The sequence below is a fragment of the Nothobranchius furzeri genome, chromosome 17 (assembly GCF_043380555.1).
Source record: "Nothobranchius furzeri strain GRZ-AD chromosome 17, NfurGRZ-RIMD1, whole genome shotgun sequence".
Classification (NCBI taxonomy): Eukaryota; Metazoa; Chordata; class Actinopteri; order Cyprinodontiformes; family Nothobranchiidae; genus Nothobranchius; species Nothobranchius furzeri.
In genome coordinates, this window is record NC_091757.1 from 24,610,295 (window position 1) to 24,628,387 (window position 18,093).

At 41.3% G+C, this 18,093-nt stretch overlaps 1 protein-coding gene across 5 annotated transcripts in view; it reads left to right on the plus strand.

Annotated features, from left to right (window-relative positions):
- Positions 1–18,093, plus strand: part of fam151b (family with sequence similarity 151 member B) — a 50,109-nt gene that overhangs the window by 20,209 nt on the left and 11,807 nt on the right. For 2 of the 5 annotated variants that reach the window (XM_054737781.2, XM_054737778.1), the window contains exons 2-4: positions 5,745–5,904; positions 5,981–6,198; positions 8,102–8,237. In XM_054737781.2, coding sequence (XP_054593756.1) covers positions 5,745–5,904; positions 5,981–6,198; positions 8,102–8,237 — 514 coding nt within the window. The other 3 variants (XM_054737779.2, XM_054737780.2, XM_054737782.2) reach the window with 3 other exon arrangements.

An 18,093-nucleotide genomic window follows, 5' to 3' on the forward strand; every position in this document is an offset into this window, starting at 1 on the left:
GATGGAGGCATGTTGGAGGTAGGGCAAGGGAGAGCCGTCTTTACCGACAGTACACTCCACCTCCCTCTACTCCCCCACTTGTCCAGATTTAGGCTAACATCAGATTTTAACTATAAGCCCTATCAAATAAAAATGTTTTAAGCCTATTCTTAAATGTAGACAAGGTGTCTGCCTCACGGACTAAAGCTGGGAGCTGTTTCCACAGGAGAGGAGCCTGATAACTAAAAGATCTGCCTCCCATCCTAATTTTAGATATTCTGGGAACCACCAGTAGACCTGCAGTCTGAGAGCGAAGTGCTCAGTTAGGAACATATGGAACAATCAGATCACTGATGTATGATGGAGCTTGATTATTAAGAGCTTAATATGTGAGAAGAAGGATCTTAAAATCTATTCTGAATTTAACAGGTAGCCAATGTAGGGAAGCTAAGACAGGAGAGATATGATCTCTCTTTTTAATTCTCATCAGAACTCTAGCTGCAGCATTTTGGACAAGCTGAAGACTTTTAACTACATTCTGTGGACTTCCTGACAGTAATGAATTACAGTAATCCAGTCTTGATGTAATAAATGCATGAACTAGTTTTTCAGCATCACTCCTGGAAAGTATGCTTCTAATATTAGCAAAATTCTGAAGGTGGAAAAAGGAAATCCTACAAACCTGTTTAACCTGGGATTTGAATGGCATGTCCTGGTCAAAGATAACACCAAGGTTCCTTGCTTTGTTCTCGGAGATTAATGTAATGCCATTCAGGTCATGCGATTGGCTAAGCAATTTCCTTTTCTGGATTTCTAGTCCAAAGATGAGAACTTCCTTCTTGTCTTGATTTAAAAGCAAAAAGTTTAGAGTCATCCAATTTTTTATGTCCTCAAGACAAGCCTGTAATCTACCTAACCGATTAGGTTCATCAGAGTTAATTGATAAATATAGCTGAGTTTCGTCAGCATAACAGTGGAAGTTTATCCCATGCTGTCTAATGATTTTACCAATTGGGAGCATATATATAGTAAAAAGAATTGGTCCAAGCACTGAACCCTGTGGTACTCCGCAAGTAACCCTGGAGTATGAAGAAGATTTGTCATGTACATTTACAAAATGAAATCTGTCAGACAGGTAGGATTTAAACCAGCCTAACGCTGTTCCTTTGATCCCTACAACATGTTCAAGTCTTTCTAAAAGAACATTGTGATCAACTGTGTCAAAGGCAGCACTGAGATCTAACAAGACTAGAACAGACACAAGATTCTTATCTGAGGCCATGAGAATATCATTTGTAACTCTCACTAATGCAGTTTCAGTGCTGTGATACTCTCTAAAACCAGACTGAAATTCCTCAAACAGAGCATTAGTGTTTAAATGCTGACATACTTGGATGGCCACTACTTTCTCCAGGACTTTGGATAAAAATGGAAGGTTAGATATTGGTCTATAATTCATTGGGTCATGTGGATCCAGAGAAGGCTTCTTAAGTAAAGGTTTGATTACAGCAACCTTAAAATCTTGTGGTACATGCCCATTTACTAAGGATAGATTGATTATATCTAGAATGGGGGCAGTAACCAATGGAAATGCATCTTTAAATAATTTGGTTGGGATTGGGTCCAAAATGCAAGTTGAAGGTTTAGATGAAGCTAATATTTTTGATAACTCTTAAAGCTCAACTGGATCAAAACGGTTCAAGCACAGATGAGGTTCTACAGTCACCTCTGATGCTGCCTCACTTACTGAGGAAGAAGAAATCGCATTAGGGAGGATGCTAAAGATTTTGTTTGTAATAGAATTAATTTTACTTGTAAAAAATCCCATGAAGTCATTGCTGCTGAGGGCTAAGGGAATAGATGGCTCAGAGCTATGATTCTGTGTAAGTTTAGCAACTGTACTGAAAAGAAATTTAGGATTATGCTTATTCTCCTCAATTAATGCTGAGAAATAAGCAGTCCTAGTTTGTTGAAGCTTATTTTTATAAAGCGCAAGACCATTTTTCCAGGATAGGTAGGCCTCCTCATGGTACGTAGAGCGCCATGTTCTCTCCAATTTCCTAGAGTTTTGTTTTAAGGCTCGTAAATGAGAGTTAAACCAGGGAGCCAACTTCCTGTCCCTAATTACCTTCTTTTTTAAAGGGGCAACATCATCTAATGCCACACGTAAAGAGGCATTAACATGATGAACTAAGGCATCAATTTGTGAGGGGCTAGAAATGAAAATATTGCCCTCTGCTACGTTCCTCTGAGATGCTGAAGATAGTAAAGACGGAACAGTTGATTTAAAAGATGCAACTGCGTCGTCAGATAGAGACCGACTATAGTGAAATTTACTTTCATGTCTCGAGAACTCAGTTATAAAAAACTCATAAGTTATCAAAAAGTGGTCCGAGAGGACTGGATTATGTGGAAAGGTCGTTATTTCCTCACACTCTATGCCATAATTCAGCCCAAGGTCCAATGTATGATGGCAGGAGTGGGTGGAGCTATGTATTATTTGGGTAAAACCAGTTGAGTCCAGGATATTACTAAAGGCTACCAGTGCTGGGCAAGTTACTTCAAAACTGTAATTCATTATTTATTACTTGTTACCCTCATTTTAAAGTAATTCATTACATTACAATATTACTGATTTTAAAATGTATGGCATTACACTACTTTTGCATTATTTTAAGTTACTTTCACCAGAACAACTTCAGTATGAATCTGGTCATGTGACGCTCAGTGAGCTCATGACATATATGTGGAAGGTGATGTGGTGTCTGAGCTAGGATTGCTGTTAAAAACAGTCAGATATAATAACAGTGCTTTAAAATGATTGTTTATTAAATAAAAGCAACAACAATCTGTACTCTCAGCACGCTGCCATCTTATATTAACTGAGCAGGGAGTGAGGTGGTGGGGGCTCCAAGCCTATATTTGCCTTGGTCCCCAAATGCCTTGATACGGCCCTGGTTGTGGGACTGACTTCTGGGGTGATCTGATTCTATCACATGTATAAATATTAAATGCTTATATATTATTGCTTTTCACTGGAAAAAATGTGTATTGGGGATAAATCTACCTACTTTTTTCTTTTTTTTTTTCTTGGTTTTATTTGAATAATTTCCGGCCCTTTCTCTCTCTAACCTTCCTGCATCATGCATGTTTTCTCCCTTTTCCAGAAAAAAACTGTTTCCTAGACTTCCTACTTTCTAACGATCAGCCAAAGGGATCTTCACATGCGCGGCGCTCCAGCAGTAATGAGTTGAAATCACCGGGGCACAGATTATGAACTCAGCTGAGGCAAAGCACGTCAGAAAAGCACAAAATACCAGAGAATATGCGCTGATATGAACGATCGCAAGTGAATTATTTTGTTTTGGTGGAGCGATTTTGTGAATGTTGCAGCGGCCGCGTGCAGGACGCAGCTGGAGTAGTTGAGCCGTTACCGCTGCGTCCTCTCTGCCTGCAAAGCTGAGTCCATAAATGACGTAATATATGCAGATACTGGATCTTTCTTCGGGTTTCCCGCAATTTGAATTTTTAAGGAACACATCTTGATTCTGGGTTTAAAAATGCATTGTAATTACCGTGTTACTGACAATTGTACCGAGTAAATATTAACCTTTTTCTTTCCCTGTAATGCCTTACGTTACCACTTTACAGCAAAAAGCAATGCATTACAGTAATTAATTACTTTTGTACCGCATTACTCCCAACACTGAAGGCTACATTGAGGCTATCATTTTCAATGTCCACATGAATGTTAAAATCCCCCACTACAATGACCTTATCAGTATTTAGCACCAAATAAGATAAAAAATCAGAGATCTGCTCCAAAACTCAGAGTAAGGGCCTGGTGGACGATATAAAACTACAAACAAGAGTGGTTTTACAGTTTTGCAATCTGGATTAGGAAAATGAACTTGCTAAGCTGAGTTCCATTCTGTCCCGCTCTGAACTTGAGACAGTTGTCCACACCTTCATCTCCTCACGCTTAGACTACTGTAACTCTCTTTTCACGTGTCTGAGCAGAACCTCCCTGAACCGTCTACAGGTGGTTCAGAACGCCTGTGCTCGGCTTCTGACCAAGTCCTCCAAACACACCCACATCACCCCGCTTCTCCTCCAGCTTCACTGGCTGCCAGTCAACTCCAGGGTTCATTTCAAGATCCTGGTTCTGGTCTATAGGGCCTTACATGGACAAGCACCATCTTACATTGGTGATCCTCTTAGTCCCTACACCCCCAGCAGGTCCCTGAGGTCCAGTGACCAAAGCCTACTGGTGGTGCAGCACTAGGCTAAAGGTCAAAGGTGACAGATCATCTGCTGCTGTGGCCCCCAGACTCTGGACCTCTCTCCCCCTGAGCCTGAGATCAGTGGACTCAGTGGTCTCCTTTAAAAAGCAGCTGAAGACTCACTTGTTCAAGCTGGCTTTTGTATGACCTTCTTCACCTCTCTCTCTTTATTCTGCTCTCCCCACCTATTCCACCTTCCTCAGGATCCACTGGTTTCCCTCTTTCCTGTTCACTCTCTCTCTTTCTTAACATTTTTTATCACAATTACCTATTTTTGCTCATTTTAAATATATTTTTAAACATTTTCTAAATGATTTTTTATATTTTTACATTTTTTGTTTTTGTGAAGCGTCTCGTGATTTTTATCTTGAGAGGCGCTATAGAAATGATACTTTCGTCTTCTTCTTCAACTAAGAATAAGATGTTCAAACGAACTGTAACTATTAATCTGTAAGGGACTGATTAATAAGTCTGAATGAAAAATGGTTGCTACTCCTCCTCCTCGCCCTGTACTTCGAGCAATATGATTTAAATAATTTGAAGAAGTCGACTCGTTTAAGCTAACATAGTCCTCTTGCTGCAGCCAGGATTCTGTGAGAGAGAGCAAAGAGATCTGATTATCACAAATCAACTCATTAACTAACAAAGTCTTAGAAAAAATGGATCTAATGTTCAACAACCCACGTTTAATTTTTCTAATTTTCTGCTCAGTTGAATTTGTTCTAATATTTATGAGATTTCCATGATTTGCTTTATTAAGCCTGATATTTAATCTGTGTGATTTTTGCCACACAGATTAAATATCAGGCATGCATGGTGAGAACATGCAACTCCACTCAGAAAGATTGCAGCCAAGTTTCAAACCTTCAACCTTCTTGCTGTGAGACAACAGTGCTAAAAACTGTGCCACCATGCAGCCCAAACTTTAAAGTCAACAAAGCTGTAGAATTTTTATGCATTTTTCTGTAATATAACTTATGGCGCTTACACATTAGCATCGGCACGGTCAGGGTTTGGTGGGACTGGATGGGGTGAGTGCTGCCTGGAACGGGCGGTGTAGTGTTCACATATAAATCCGAGGGACTTCTCAGGGATGCGGAAATCCCTGAGCCTGTGGGCTGCATTTAATAGTCCAGTGGGAAAGTCTGGCAGGAGCCCCCCCACCCCCACCCCCACCCCGCTTGCTGATTCCACTCACAGATTGGAGGCTGTAGGCGTAATTTCAGCTGGCCAATCAGTCCCTAGTGTCACCCCGGTCCCAGTCTGACTGCTGGGGAGGAGGTCTGAAAAATAAAGAGTCACCTCGGAACCGAAAACACAAATCTGACCTGTGTGTAAAACCAAATTCTGGTCTCGGAAGGGACTATAAGGGACCAAACTGGTGCTAATGTGTAAGAGCCTTGACTCTTGTGATCTCATGACAGTGGAGCCTATACAGAAGTAATGATTAACTCATAGATAACAACAGAGTTGTGTTTCCAGGTCCCAGTCATATGATTGAAGCAGATGTAATCATGAGAGGGCGTGATCCTAAGGAGCCAATCATGGCTCATCCCCCAGACTCTGATAGTGACATCACACTAAGGGAGTGGCTGGAGCAGGTGAAGGTGACCAACAAGGGGCTGAAACTGGACTTTAAGAGGTGAGACAGGTTGATGTTTCTCCTTAGTCTCATGTGATCTTGTGTGATGATGTACCTGTGGTGTGATCCCAAACAGCCTGGAGGCGGTACCTCCATCCCTGACTCTGCTGAAGGAAGTCCTGGCCGAGCCAAGTTGTCCTGTGTGGATCAATGCAGACATTTTAAGTGGTCCGGGTGGGAAGGCCAGACCTCTGGAGCCTCAGGCTTTCCTCTCAGCTGTGTCGGGACTTCCCGGCCACATAGTGCTGTCTCTTGGCTGGACCACAGGATGGACTGCTGCAACAGAAAACCCAGGTGAAGATGCTTTAGTGCAGCCTGCTGCATCTACATAATCTCCCTCTGAAGTGACTGCAACAAAAATAAAAAAAACATGTTTATCGATTATTGTGTCAGTGGAACTGTTGTGAGATTATCCCATGTCCATAAGGGGCTTCCGTACCGAACGGGAACGTGGAGAGACAGAGAGGCAGGGCATATATGGTTGGAGGGTTGTTCTGTGTGGTTAACTAATAATATAATCAACAACTAACGTAACAGTTTTGCTGAGTTTCATGACAGGAACCAAATCTGGAGTAGGTGTAGCAGGTGTTATACCTGTTGCTCTTAAAGGTGTTTAAATGTTAAAAGATGAGGTTCACTGTAATGCACGTTCTTTTTGAAGTATCAGTCAGTCAGAGTTGCACATGCATGTGTAGTGAATTCAGCCAGGGTTTGCCACCTTTGAATCAGCCGATGAGTATGTTGTGAAGAAAAGTTCCCTGAGGCAGACTCTTTGGCATCAGAAACTTTATTAATGAGTCCACATCAGTACAGGTTTGATGCGTCAGGAACCAGGAGGACTTCAGCCAAATGAATTCCCCCGAACAACACCCAAATGCTCCTTTTTATTGACTTGGGGAACACATTACCACTCCTGTGGAAGGAGAGGATTGTTGGGTAATGTTTTCAATCCAAGATTACCTTGTGGAAAATTCAAAGCACAGGGGGTTATAGTAATCAATCGATCAACACCAATACCAATCATAAACAATCAATTTAGACTTTGCAAAGTGGAGAGGATAAGAATACACACCAAACAACGGGTCTTAGTTCACTCTCATCAGACTGACGTCCTCCGAAAGCTTTTATTAAGCACACACACAAAGATTAACGTGCACACATTTTGCCGTTCCTTAGACTTTCAGGCGGGAAAGCAGTAAAAGGAGACTAAACTTTCTCCAGGTGCACCCTAAATCAACAAAGCCGTTGCTAGACTTTCTCAAGGGAGTTTTACTGATAAAGGTTCGGTGCCAAGGCAAGGTCATCCTCCTAAAACCTACTCCTCCCTGTAAGACCTGCAGGAGCCTGGTATCTATCAACAGAGTAAAATAAAAGGATGAAGCTACGTTTAAAAAGACACCAGATGTTTAACAGTCGACATTAATATCAGTTCAATAATGTTAGTATCAGTTTTTACTTAACAGGGATAGCATCCACCCAGGTTGGACAAACCAATCCATACCTTTACTATATTAATTTTAAATAGCCTAAGGCTCTTTGTTCTAAAAAATGCAAGCTTTCTGCACACAGAGAAATGCTTACGTGGACCAGAGTAAATCCTCTGACCACGTATAGTAACCAAGATCTGCTGCTGCAGTATTTTCTTTAGATACCACACATGCTATATGTGAAAATGTTCTTCAACCCCCATCACCTGCATTAGCCTCAGAAAAGTCATAGATGGAGAAATGTTCTGGGCAGAAAAATGCCACAGGGAAAACTACCATCCATGGCTCACCCCACTTTGACTTGCGATCGTGAAAAGTCCCATTAATTCATCACACACTGGTGAAATTCATCTCCGCATTTGACCCATCCCCTTGGGGAGTGGTGAACTGCAGCAGTGACTGTGCTCCGAACTATTTGTGGTCTAACCCCCCAATCCAACCCCTTAAAGCTGAGTGTCAAGCAGGGAGGCATTGGGTCCCATTATTAAAGTCTTTAGTATGACCCGACCGGGATGTGAACCCCGACCTCTCAGTCCCAGGGTGGACACTCTACCACTAGGCCACTGAGAAGCTAGAGAATTGTAGCTTTAAGTTGGATTACTGTTCTAAATGAACTTTTGCACCATATTCTCATTTTTGCAGCTGTACACCTGTTTAAGGGTACATTTACAACTGACAGTTGTGCTTTTATGTTTCTTTTATGTTTTCAGGTTATGACTGGAACATGGTGCATGTGATGGAGAGGATCTGCAGAGATCTTAAACATCCAGTCACCTTCCCAGTTCGAGCTGCTCTGCTGGCCCAGTCTTTTCCACAGCTCTCGTGGCTGCTGCAGCAGTCTGACAGGTGAGGTTGGTTAACCATGCTTCTGTTTGCTCTGTCCCTGTGTCCTCACACTTCACTCACATTAACTTATCTTATAGAAGCTCTGAGGTTGTAGGAGTCAAGCTATGACACAATATTGTAAGCCATGGACCAGGAGTGGTGAATCCTGGTCTCCCGATAGTCTCTATCCTGTATGGTATTTCCCTGCTTCAACACTCCTGATTCAGTAGTTGAATCACCTGTTCGTTCTGCAGAGTCCTGTTAATCACCTTTAGGTGTGCTAAAGCAAGGAAACAACTAAAACATGCAGGATAGAAGCCAGGGGTGGACTGGGATAAAAATTCAGCCCTGTCATTTCTACGCCCTTATGGCTGTCAGAGCGTGGGGTAGGGCAGGCACGCAGAAAATTTTAATGACCTGACAAACAACGGAAACACAGTGCCGCAGCCTGTTGAATCCCTTGACGAAGGAGTGGAGGTGGTGGTGATCTAGCACAATGGACCAGACCACACTGGGTAAGCAGCCCACTGAGATGATGTCTGGATTTCCTGGTGGCTAGTTCACCCCTGATAGCAGCCCTCGGGGACCAGCATTGGGTACCTCTGGAGTAAAAGGACCTTGGAAGGAGTTGGGAACTCTTGTCCTTGATGCCCTCCAGGACCAGGATTGGGCACTCCTGTTTTACACCAGTGGGATAAAGCAAATCATGGAAAACTCATAAATATTAGAACAAATTCAACTGAGCAGAAAACTAGAAAAATTAAATGTGGGTTGTTGAACATTAGATCCATTTTTTCTGACTTTGTTAGTTAATGACTTGATTTGTGATCATCAGATCTCTTTGTTCTCTCAGAATCCTGGCTGCAGCAAGAGGACTATGTTAGCTTAAAACAGTCGACTACTTCAAATTATTTAAATCATCATATTGCTCGAAGTACAGGGCGAGGAGGAGGAGTAGCAACCATTTTTCATTCAGACTTATTAATCTGTCCCTTACCAATTAATAGCTACAGTTCGTTTGAACATCTTATTCTTAGTTTTCCTAATCCAGATAGCAAAACTGTAAAACCACTCTTGTTTGTAGTTTTATATCGTCCACCAGGCCCTTACTCAGAGTTTTTGGATCAGATCTCTGATTTTTTATCTGATTTGGTGCTAAATACTGATAAGGTCATTATAGTGGGGGATTTCAACATTCATGTGGACATTGAAAATGATAGCCTCAATGTAGCCTTTAGTAATATCTTAGACTCAACTGGTTTTACCCAAAGAATACATAGCTCCACCCACTCCTGCCATCATACATTAGACCATGTGCTGACTTATGGCATAGAGTGTGAGGAAATAACAATCTTTCCACATAATCCCGTCCTCTCGGACCACTTTCTGATAACCTTTGAGTTTTTTATAACTGAGTTCTCGAGACATGAAAGTAAATTTCATTATAGTCGGTCTCTATCTGACGACGCAGTTGCGTCTTTTAAATCAACTGTTCCATCTTTACTGTCCTCAGCATCTCAGAGGAACGTAACAGAGGGCAATATTTTCAGTTCTAGCCCCTCACAAATTGATGCCTTAGTTCATCATGTTAATTCCTCTTTACGTGTGGCATTAGATGATGTTGCCCATTTAAAAAAGAAGGTAATTAGGGACAGGAAGTTGGCTCCCTGGTTTAACTCTCATCTACGAGCCTTAAAACAAAACTCTAGGAAATTGGAGAGAACATGGCGCTCTACGCACCATGAGGAGGCCTACCTATCCTGGAAAAATAGTCTTGTGCTTTATAAAAATAAGCTTCAACAAACTAGAACTGCTTATTTTTCAGCATTAATTGAGGAGAATAAGCATAATCCTACATTTCTTTTCAGTACAGTTGCTAAACTTACACAGAATCATAGCTCTGAGCCATCTATTCCCTTAGCCCTCAGCAGCAATGACTTCATGGGATTTTGTACAAGTAAAATTAATTCTATTAGAAACAAAATCTTTAGCATCCTCCCTAATGCGATTTCTTCTTCCTCAGTAAGTGAGGCAGCATCAGAGGTGACTGTAGAACCTCATCTGTGCTTGAACCGTTTTGATCCAGTTGAGCTTTCAGAGTTATCAAAAATATTAGCTTCATCTAAACCTTCAACTTGCATTTTGGACCCAATCCCAACCAAATTATTTAAAGATGCATTTCCATTGGTTACTGCCCCCATTCTAGATATAATCAATCCATCCTTAGTAAATGGGTATGTACCACAAGATTTTAAGGTTGCTGTAATCAAACCTTCACTTAAGAAGCCTTCTCTGGATCCAGATGACCCAATGAATTATAGACCAATATCTAACCTTCCATTTTTATCCAAAGTCCTGGAGAAAATAGTGGCCATCCAAGTATGTGAGCATTTAAACACTAATGCTCTGTTTGAGGAATTTCATTCTGGTTTTAGAGAGTATCACAGCACTGAAACTGCATTAGTGAGAGTTACAAATGATATTCTCATGGACTCAGATAAGAATCTTGTGTCTGTTCTAGTCTTGTTAGATCTCAGTGCTGCCTTTGACACAGTTGATCACAATGTTCTTTTAGAAAGACTTGAACATGTTGTAGGGATCAAAGGAACAGCGTTAGGCTGGTTTAAATCCTACCTGTCTGATAGATTTAATTTTGTAAATGTACATGACAAATCGTCTTCATACTCCAGGGTTACTTGTGGAGTACCACAGGGTTCAGTGCTTGGACCAATTCTTTTTACTATATATATGCTCCCAATTGGTAAAATCATTAGACAGCATGGGATAAACTTCCACTGTTATGCTGACGATACTCAGTTATATTTATCCATTAACCCTGATGAACCTAATCGGTTGGGTAGATTACAGGCTTGTCTTGAGGACATAAAAAATTGGATGACTCTAAACTTTTTGCTTTTAAATCAAGACAAGACGGAAATTCTCATCTTTGGACCAGAAATCCAGAGAAGGACATTGCTTAGCCCAGGGATTCACAAAGTGTGATGCGCGCACCCCTGGGGGTGCGCGAGCTGCCGCTAGAGGGTGTGCGAGGTGAAAAGTGTAATGGCTGCGGAGCTCAGAGAAGTCTGTCATATGTCACCATTAGAGTAGCCAGAAACTCATTTGTGGGTGGGCCTAAGAAAAAGTAAGTGGGCCCAATAAATGTAATTGAAAACAAGTATATTTTTGCACATGTGTCCTCCGCATGTGCCCTAGCTTCATAATAACAATGCGCCGAGCTTCAGCACTCTGGCCTGCGCACGCAGATATGTTCCGTATTTGATCATTTTTAACGGTGTTGGAGGAATCTGAAGGTGGTGAGTCATTCTAGCAGATTGTAATTAACACCTGTCTCATGCAGGTGTTCTGACGTTGTAAACCTCACACACAGAACATTGTGGATGTAACAAAATAAATCAAGAAATGATTCCCATTCAGGCTATTGACAGCGCGCTGACGATCTGAAGTTCAGAGTGCGTCTGTCAGAGGTCAGACGCGTTCCAGCGGAACCACGGCTCACGGGTGCACAAGTGAGCACATCTGGGCTGGGCAGAAGTCATTTTACAAGGTTGGTTTAAATAGCGCCGATAACGAGACACGGTGACTTGAGCAGCTCATGGAGCTGTGCCGCGCGCGCACACACACACACACACACACGCACACACACACACAGATTCGATAAGCGCGCACGCTGTGCAAACTCCGGCGCGCCGTCAAACTGAAGACAGAAATGAGCGCTGCCTCCTCTGTGATAAAAACTTTTAAGAGGTTTTATAACATTTTTCATTCAAGGTCAAATTAAGATATTAGCTTCTATTTTGGGATGACGTATTAAAGTCGGGTCCGCTCCAGCCAGTGACTCCGAACCTGACCACATCTCACGTTACTGCAGCATTTGTTATTCCAGTCCGCGTGGCAGCAGATCGCAGATTCAGCCACACCATAAAACAGCAATAAGTCGGTCTGAGGCAAAATATCTTTTCCATCTTTTCCCCTATAGACATTTGATTACGCACAAGTAAGTGATCAGCTCAGGTTTATGCAGAGCAGAAGGAAGGAGAGCGCTCTGGTTAAACGTTCCTACTTTAAGAAAACCATTAAATTGCATTGTTTATGTGCTACCTGGGCACTCTAAATATTTATTTAAAATTAAATCAAAGGAAATTGTAATGATATCGAATGATTTTTAATTACTATTTAAAAAATGAAAGTGATGGGGAAAAAGGTTGATCATATTTTTTTCAACCCTACTGTTTAGCTTGACGTCTGATGCCCTGATGTGGGGGCTGGGGGGTGCGTTGACATGGTCGGGACATAGAAGGGGGTGCGCGGCTAAATAAGTTTGGGAACCACTGGCTTAGTCAATCGCCTGACCTGAATGGCATTACAATTATCTCCGAGAACAAAGTAAGGAACCTTGGTGTTATCTTTGACCAGGACATGTCATTCAAATCCCAGGTTAAACAGGTTTGTAGGATTTCCTTTTTCCACCTTCGGAATATTGCTAAGATTAGAAGCATCCTTTCCAGGAGTGATGCTGAAAAACTAGTTCATGCATTTATTACATCAAGACTGGATTACTGTAATCCATTACTCTCAGGAAGTCCACAGAATGTAGTTAAAAGTCTTCAGCTTGTCCAAAATGCTGCAGCTAGAGTTCTGATGAGAATTAAAAAGAGAGATCATATCTCTCCTGTCTTAGCTTCCCTACATTGGCTACCTGTTAAATTCAGAATAGATTTTAAGATCCTTCTTCTCACATATAAAGCTCTTAATAATCAAGGTCCATCATACATCAGTGATCTGATTGTTCCATACGTTCCTAACCGAGCACTTCGCTCTCAGACTGCAGGTTTACTGGTGGTTCCCAGAATATCTGAAATTAGGATGGGAGGCAGATCTTTTAGTTATCAGGCTCCTCTCCTGTGGAACCAGCTCCCAGCCTTAGTCCGTGAGGCAGACACCTTGTCTACTTTTAAGAATAGGCTTAAAACATTTTTATTTGATAGGGCCTATGGTTAAAATCTGATGTTAGCCTAAATCAGGACAAGTGGGGGAGTAGAGGGAGGTGGAGTGTACAGTCGGTAAAGACTGCTCTCCCTTGCCCTGACTCCAACATGCCTACGTCTAAATAGGATAGATTATCCAGAGTTATCTCTGTAGTTATGCTGCTATAGGCTTAGACTGCTGGAGGACACACTGACCACTTCTCACACTCTACTGCTTTCTTCTACAATCTGCTCTTTAACTGTATTATTTCCTGCTATTTCAGCTGTTAACTTTATTTTCTCTCTTAAGTGTTTTTCTCCCCAGAAGAAGCTACAACGATGTTCTGCTGAGCTGTGGTGGCCTCATGGAGGGGGCCATCGTCTAGCACACTGCTGCTAAACATTCTCCCTCTCTTGATAATAACTTTTTACTCTCTTTGACATTGGATGTGCTACTACTAGTTTACCCGTTTAATTATAGATCCACTAGGATAAATACAATAAAGTTTATCTCTCACCAAATAGAATATTTACTAAGACATCACAATATAACTATAGACACATTACTTTGTCTTGTGTGTGTGTGTGTGTGTGTGTGTGTGTGTGTGTGTGTGTGTGTGTGTGTGTGTGTGTGTGTGTGTGTGTGTGTGTGTGTGTGTGTGTGTCTGCTCTGTCTTCTCCATCCCCAGTGAGTCGTGGAGGATGGCTGCTTATACTGAGCCAGGATTCTCTGGAGGTTTCTTCCTGTTAAAACAGAGTTTTCCTCTCCACTGTCGCTATATGCTTGCTTAGTATGAGGATTGCTGTAAAGTCACTGACACTGACACAACGAGCACACGGCAGAGGAAAAGTGCGAGCGCGGCAGCCTCTCTGCGCGCTCGGTTTCTGACTCCGCTCGCTCGGCTGTTAAGGGGTTTTGGCACTCTGGAGGCGTGGCCTGTGGCAGATTGTTGACGCAGCCATTTGAAGACAGGGAAGACAGGAGAACCGACGGACAGCTACCATTGACAGAGGAACGAACAAACACCATGCAGGCACCATTCAGTGGGGACTGGTCACAACCGTAGCAGCACCTCGCCCTTTTAGTAGCACATGCACATTGATCACAGCTGTAAAAGCACAACCAATCAACATAATTTAACACCCCCACTTGCTCTTATACAGTGAACTCCTTCTCCACTATGACAATTGACATTCACATTCCAAACAAATATTTCCCGAACCTATCCATCTTGGCCTTTGTTGCAGGCTTTGTTAAAACATCTGCAACCATGTCTGTTGTTGGACAATACTGTAGCGTTATGAATATTATAATTGTCTGCCCTTAACAGCTGCCCCTTCACACAGTAACATCGCCAAGGTCAGGAGCTGGTTTCAGTATGTTTACATTCCAGAAGAGACAGAAGAAGAGAAGAAGAACGCTTTCCATTAATTAATCAAAGTACTTTATTCGTGATAAAGCTAATCAGAGCATATGTTGATCATTAATAATCAGGTGAATGATCTGTGAAATAAAGATGTCATGAGTTATGTGTTTAATGAATAAACAGGACTGCACCAGACAGACTGATCTACATTACCATGGAAACGCATGACACATTATTCTCAACCAATCAGAACTTTCGTCTGTCGGAGAGAGAATCTGGGTCGTTTACTTAAGTTGTCCAATCCGGTTTATTAAGATCAATAGTTATCTTTCCATCATTCAGCATAGATCTAATGAAGTGGTACTTTATGTCTATGTGTTTACTTCTCTGTCGACAGACTGGATTCTTAGACAAAGCAATAGCACCTTGATTATCTCCAAAGATTTTTACAGGCACTTAACACTCATCAGTCAACCCTTTTAGCAGTTGTAAAAGATATAAACTCTCCTGTACTGTGGCAGCTAGAGCTATATATTCTGCTTCACAAGTTGATAACGCAACACTTTGCTGTTTCTTGGTCCTCCATGAGATAGAGCCACTTTTATTTAAGCTAAAACAATAACCTGTAGTGCTGCATCTGTCAGTGCGATCTGAAGCCCAATCTGCATCACTATAAGCTTCAAGTTCAAGCTTTCCTTCACTTTTTGTATAGCACAGCTCTTGATTTATTGTCCCTTTTAGGTATCTTAACACATGCTTTGCGGCTGTTAAGTGTTGCTCTTTTGGTTTAGACAGATACTGGGAAAGTTTACTAACAATCCAACATATGTCAGGCCTTGTACAAGTCATTACGTAGATCAAACTACCGACCATTTCACGATACCTTCTTGCATCAATGGAGTCACCTTCATCATCAAAATGCATCTTTTGTTCACACGGAGTAGATCTAGCTTTACAGTCAGACATACCAAATCTTTCCAATATTTTTGTTATGAATCTCATTTGGTTCATCTTTATCTCTCCTTTCTGTGTAAAATCAACACCCAAGAACGTTTTTAAATAATGATAATGAGATCAATGAGTTCCTTGAAAGGATAACACTTCCTAAATTATCAGACAGCCAAGTTACAGTCCTGGACTCGCCACTAACATCAGCGGAGCTCCAGGAAGCCCTTAAATCCATGACTAATAGGAAAGCTCCAGGTCCAGACGGGTTCCCAGTAGAATTCTACAAAGAATTCTGGATCATTCTGGCTCCAACATTTTTCAGAATGGTGAGGGAAATCGAAGAGAGCGGCAGATTACAGCCAAACCTGAATTCAGCCAATATTAGTCTCTTGTTAAAACCAGGCAAAGACCCTGCATTTCCTACCAGCTATCGCCCAATTTCTCTTATTAATGTTGATCTCAAAATAATTTGTAAAGCCCTGGCCAAAAGATTAGAGAAGGTAACCCCCTTCATAATACACCCTGACCAAACTGGTTTCATTAAGGGTAGACAATCATCCACAAACTCACGTAGATTACTTAATTTGATGGATTTCTCTTACAGTAGAAACATAGAAACTAGTATATTATCTCTAGATGCAGAAAAAGCTTTTGATAGAGTAAACTGGAAGTTCTTTTTTGCAACTTTACATAAATTTGGCTTTGGGAACTTCTTCATAAACTGGCTACAAACATTATACAGTTCACCAACAGCACGTGTCAGGACGAACGACCAAATATCAGCTAGCTTCTGTCTTCAGAGGGGGACCAGGCAGGGATGCCCACTCTCCCCCTCACTATTTGCTATCTTTATCGAACCACTAGCAGCAGCAATTAGGGAAACAACAGATATTAAAGGGATAAAGTGTAAGAAAATAGAACAAGATCAGTCTTTATGCAGATGATGTTTTACTGTTTCTCCAGAATTCTCAATCCTCTCTCTCCCATTCAATAGAACTGATTAACTCTTTTTCAAGAGTTTCAGATTACTCTATAAACTGGTTAAAATCCACAGTTCTACCAATTAATTTCTCTTTTGTCAATTTGCTTAATACACAATTGGAGTCAGGGAATATCACATACCTGGGAATTAATGTCTCTCCCAAGTTAGCAGATCTAACCAAACTAAACTACATCCCACTTTTAAGGAAAGTGGAAGATGATCTTGCAAGATGGAAATCCTTACCAATATCACTCATGGGGAGGGTTGCTACAATTAAAATGATGGTCTTACCCAGAATAAATTACTTATTCTCGATGATCCCAAACAAACCTCCAGCTGACTGGTTTAGATCTCTGGACTCCTCAATTACTAAATTCCTTTGGCAGGATAAACCTCCACGAATTAGCTTAAAAACGCTTCAGAAGACCAAAGACAGAGGAGGACTGGATCTACCCAACTTTTATTATTATTTCTTAGCCAACAGGCTGCAATATATACCAAGATGGTTGCAAGATCACCCACTAGATGAGTCCTGGTTAGATATAGAACAGACACTTTGCAATACGATAGAGCTTTCAGACTTACCATTTATTAGCTCAAGCATAAGGAAACATGAAAGCTTCAAAAGTATTAGTATCAGCACCTCTCTGACAGCATGGTGGGAGTATCTAAAAATGACAGTCTTCACTAGTACCATGCAGACGCACACATATCTGGAATAATCCTGACATTTTGCAAAACAACAAAATGATGAACCTTCCGGACTGGAAAAATAAAGGAATCCTATACCTGGAACACATATATGAAGGATTGGACTTCATCCCATTTAATAGAATAGTCTCCCAATTTGGAATGGATAAGAATAGCTTTTTAGAATATCACCAAATTAAATCTGTAGTCAAACAAAAATTTAAGCTCAATAAAATAGAATTACAAACACCACCAAGGGTATTAGACTTCTATAATCTCAAACCCCCCAAACTACTGTCTAAAGTATATAAGACACTGTCCAAAATAGACGATAGAATAGTAATCCCTATTGAGAAATGGGAGGTGGATCTATCAGTCAGCTTTGACCAGGACTTCTGGTCCCAAACTTGTTTAAAAACTTTTAAAATGATCAGACACCCCAATTTACAATTAATTCAGTACAAAATTCTACACAGAGTACACTATACAGGTCATCGGATGTTCAGGATGGGGTTTGTGTCGTCTGACACCTGTACACACTGCACAAACAAAGTTCCTGACAATTACATTCATGCACTGTGGTCCTGTCCAGGAATTTTGGGGTAGAGTGTGTGAAGACCTGTCAAAATGTCTGAAATGTCATATCCCAACCACCCCCTCTCTTTGTTTACTGGGAAACCTGGACGATGTCCCGATTGAAACATCTTTGGTTCACGTGGTTCTGACTGCCATATGCATCGCTAAGAAAACTATCCTCTTGAATTGGAAAAATAGAGAAACTCTCTGCATTAACCAGTATAGAAATCTTTTGTTAGATCATATTACACTTGATATAGCCTCTGCTTCCACTTCAGATGAATCTCTCTGGGCTCCTTTGATCGGTTCCATCACATAGCGAGGGT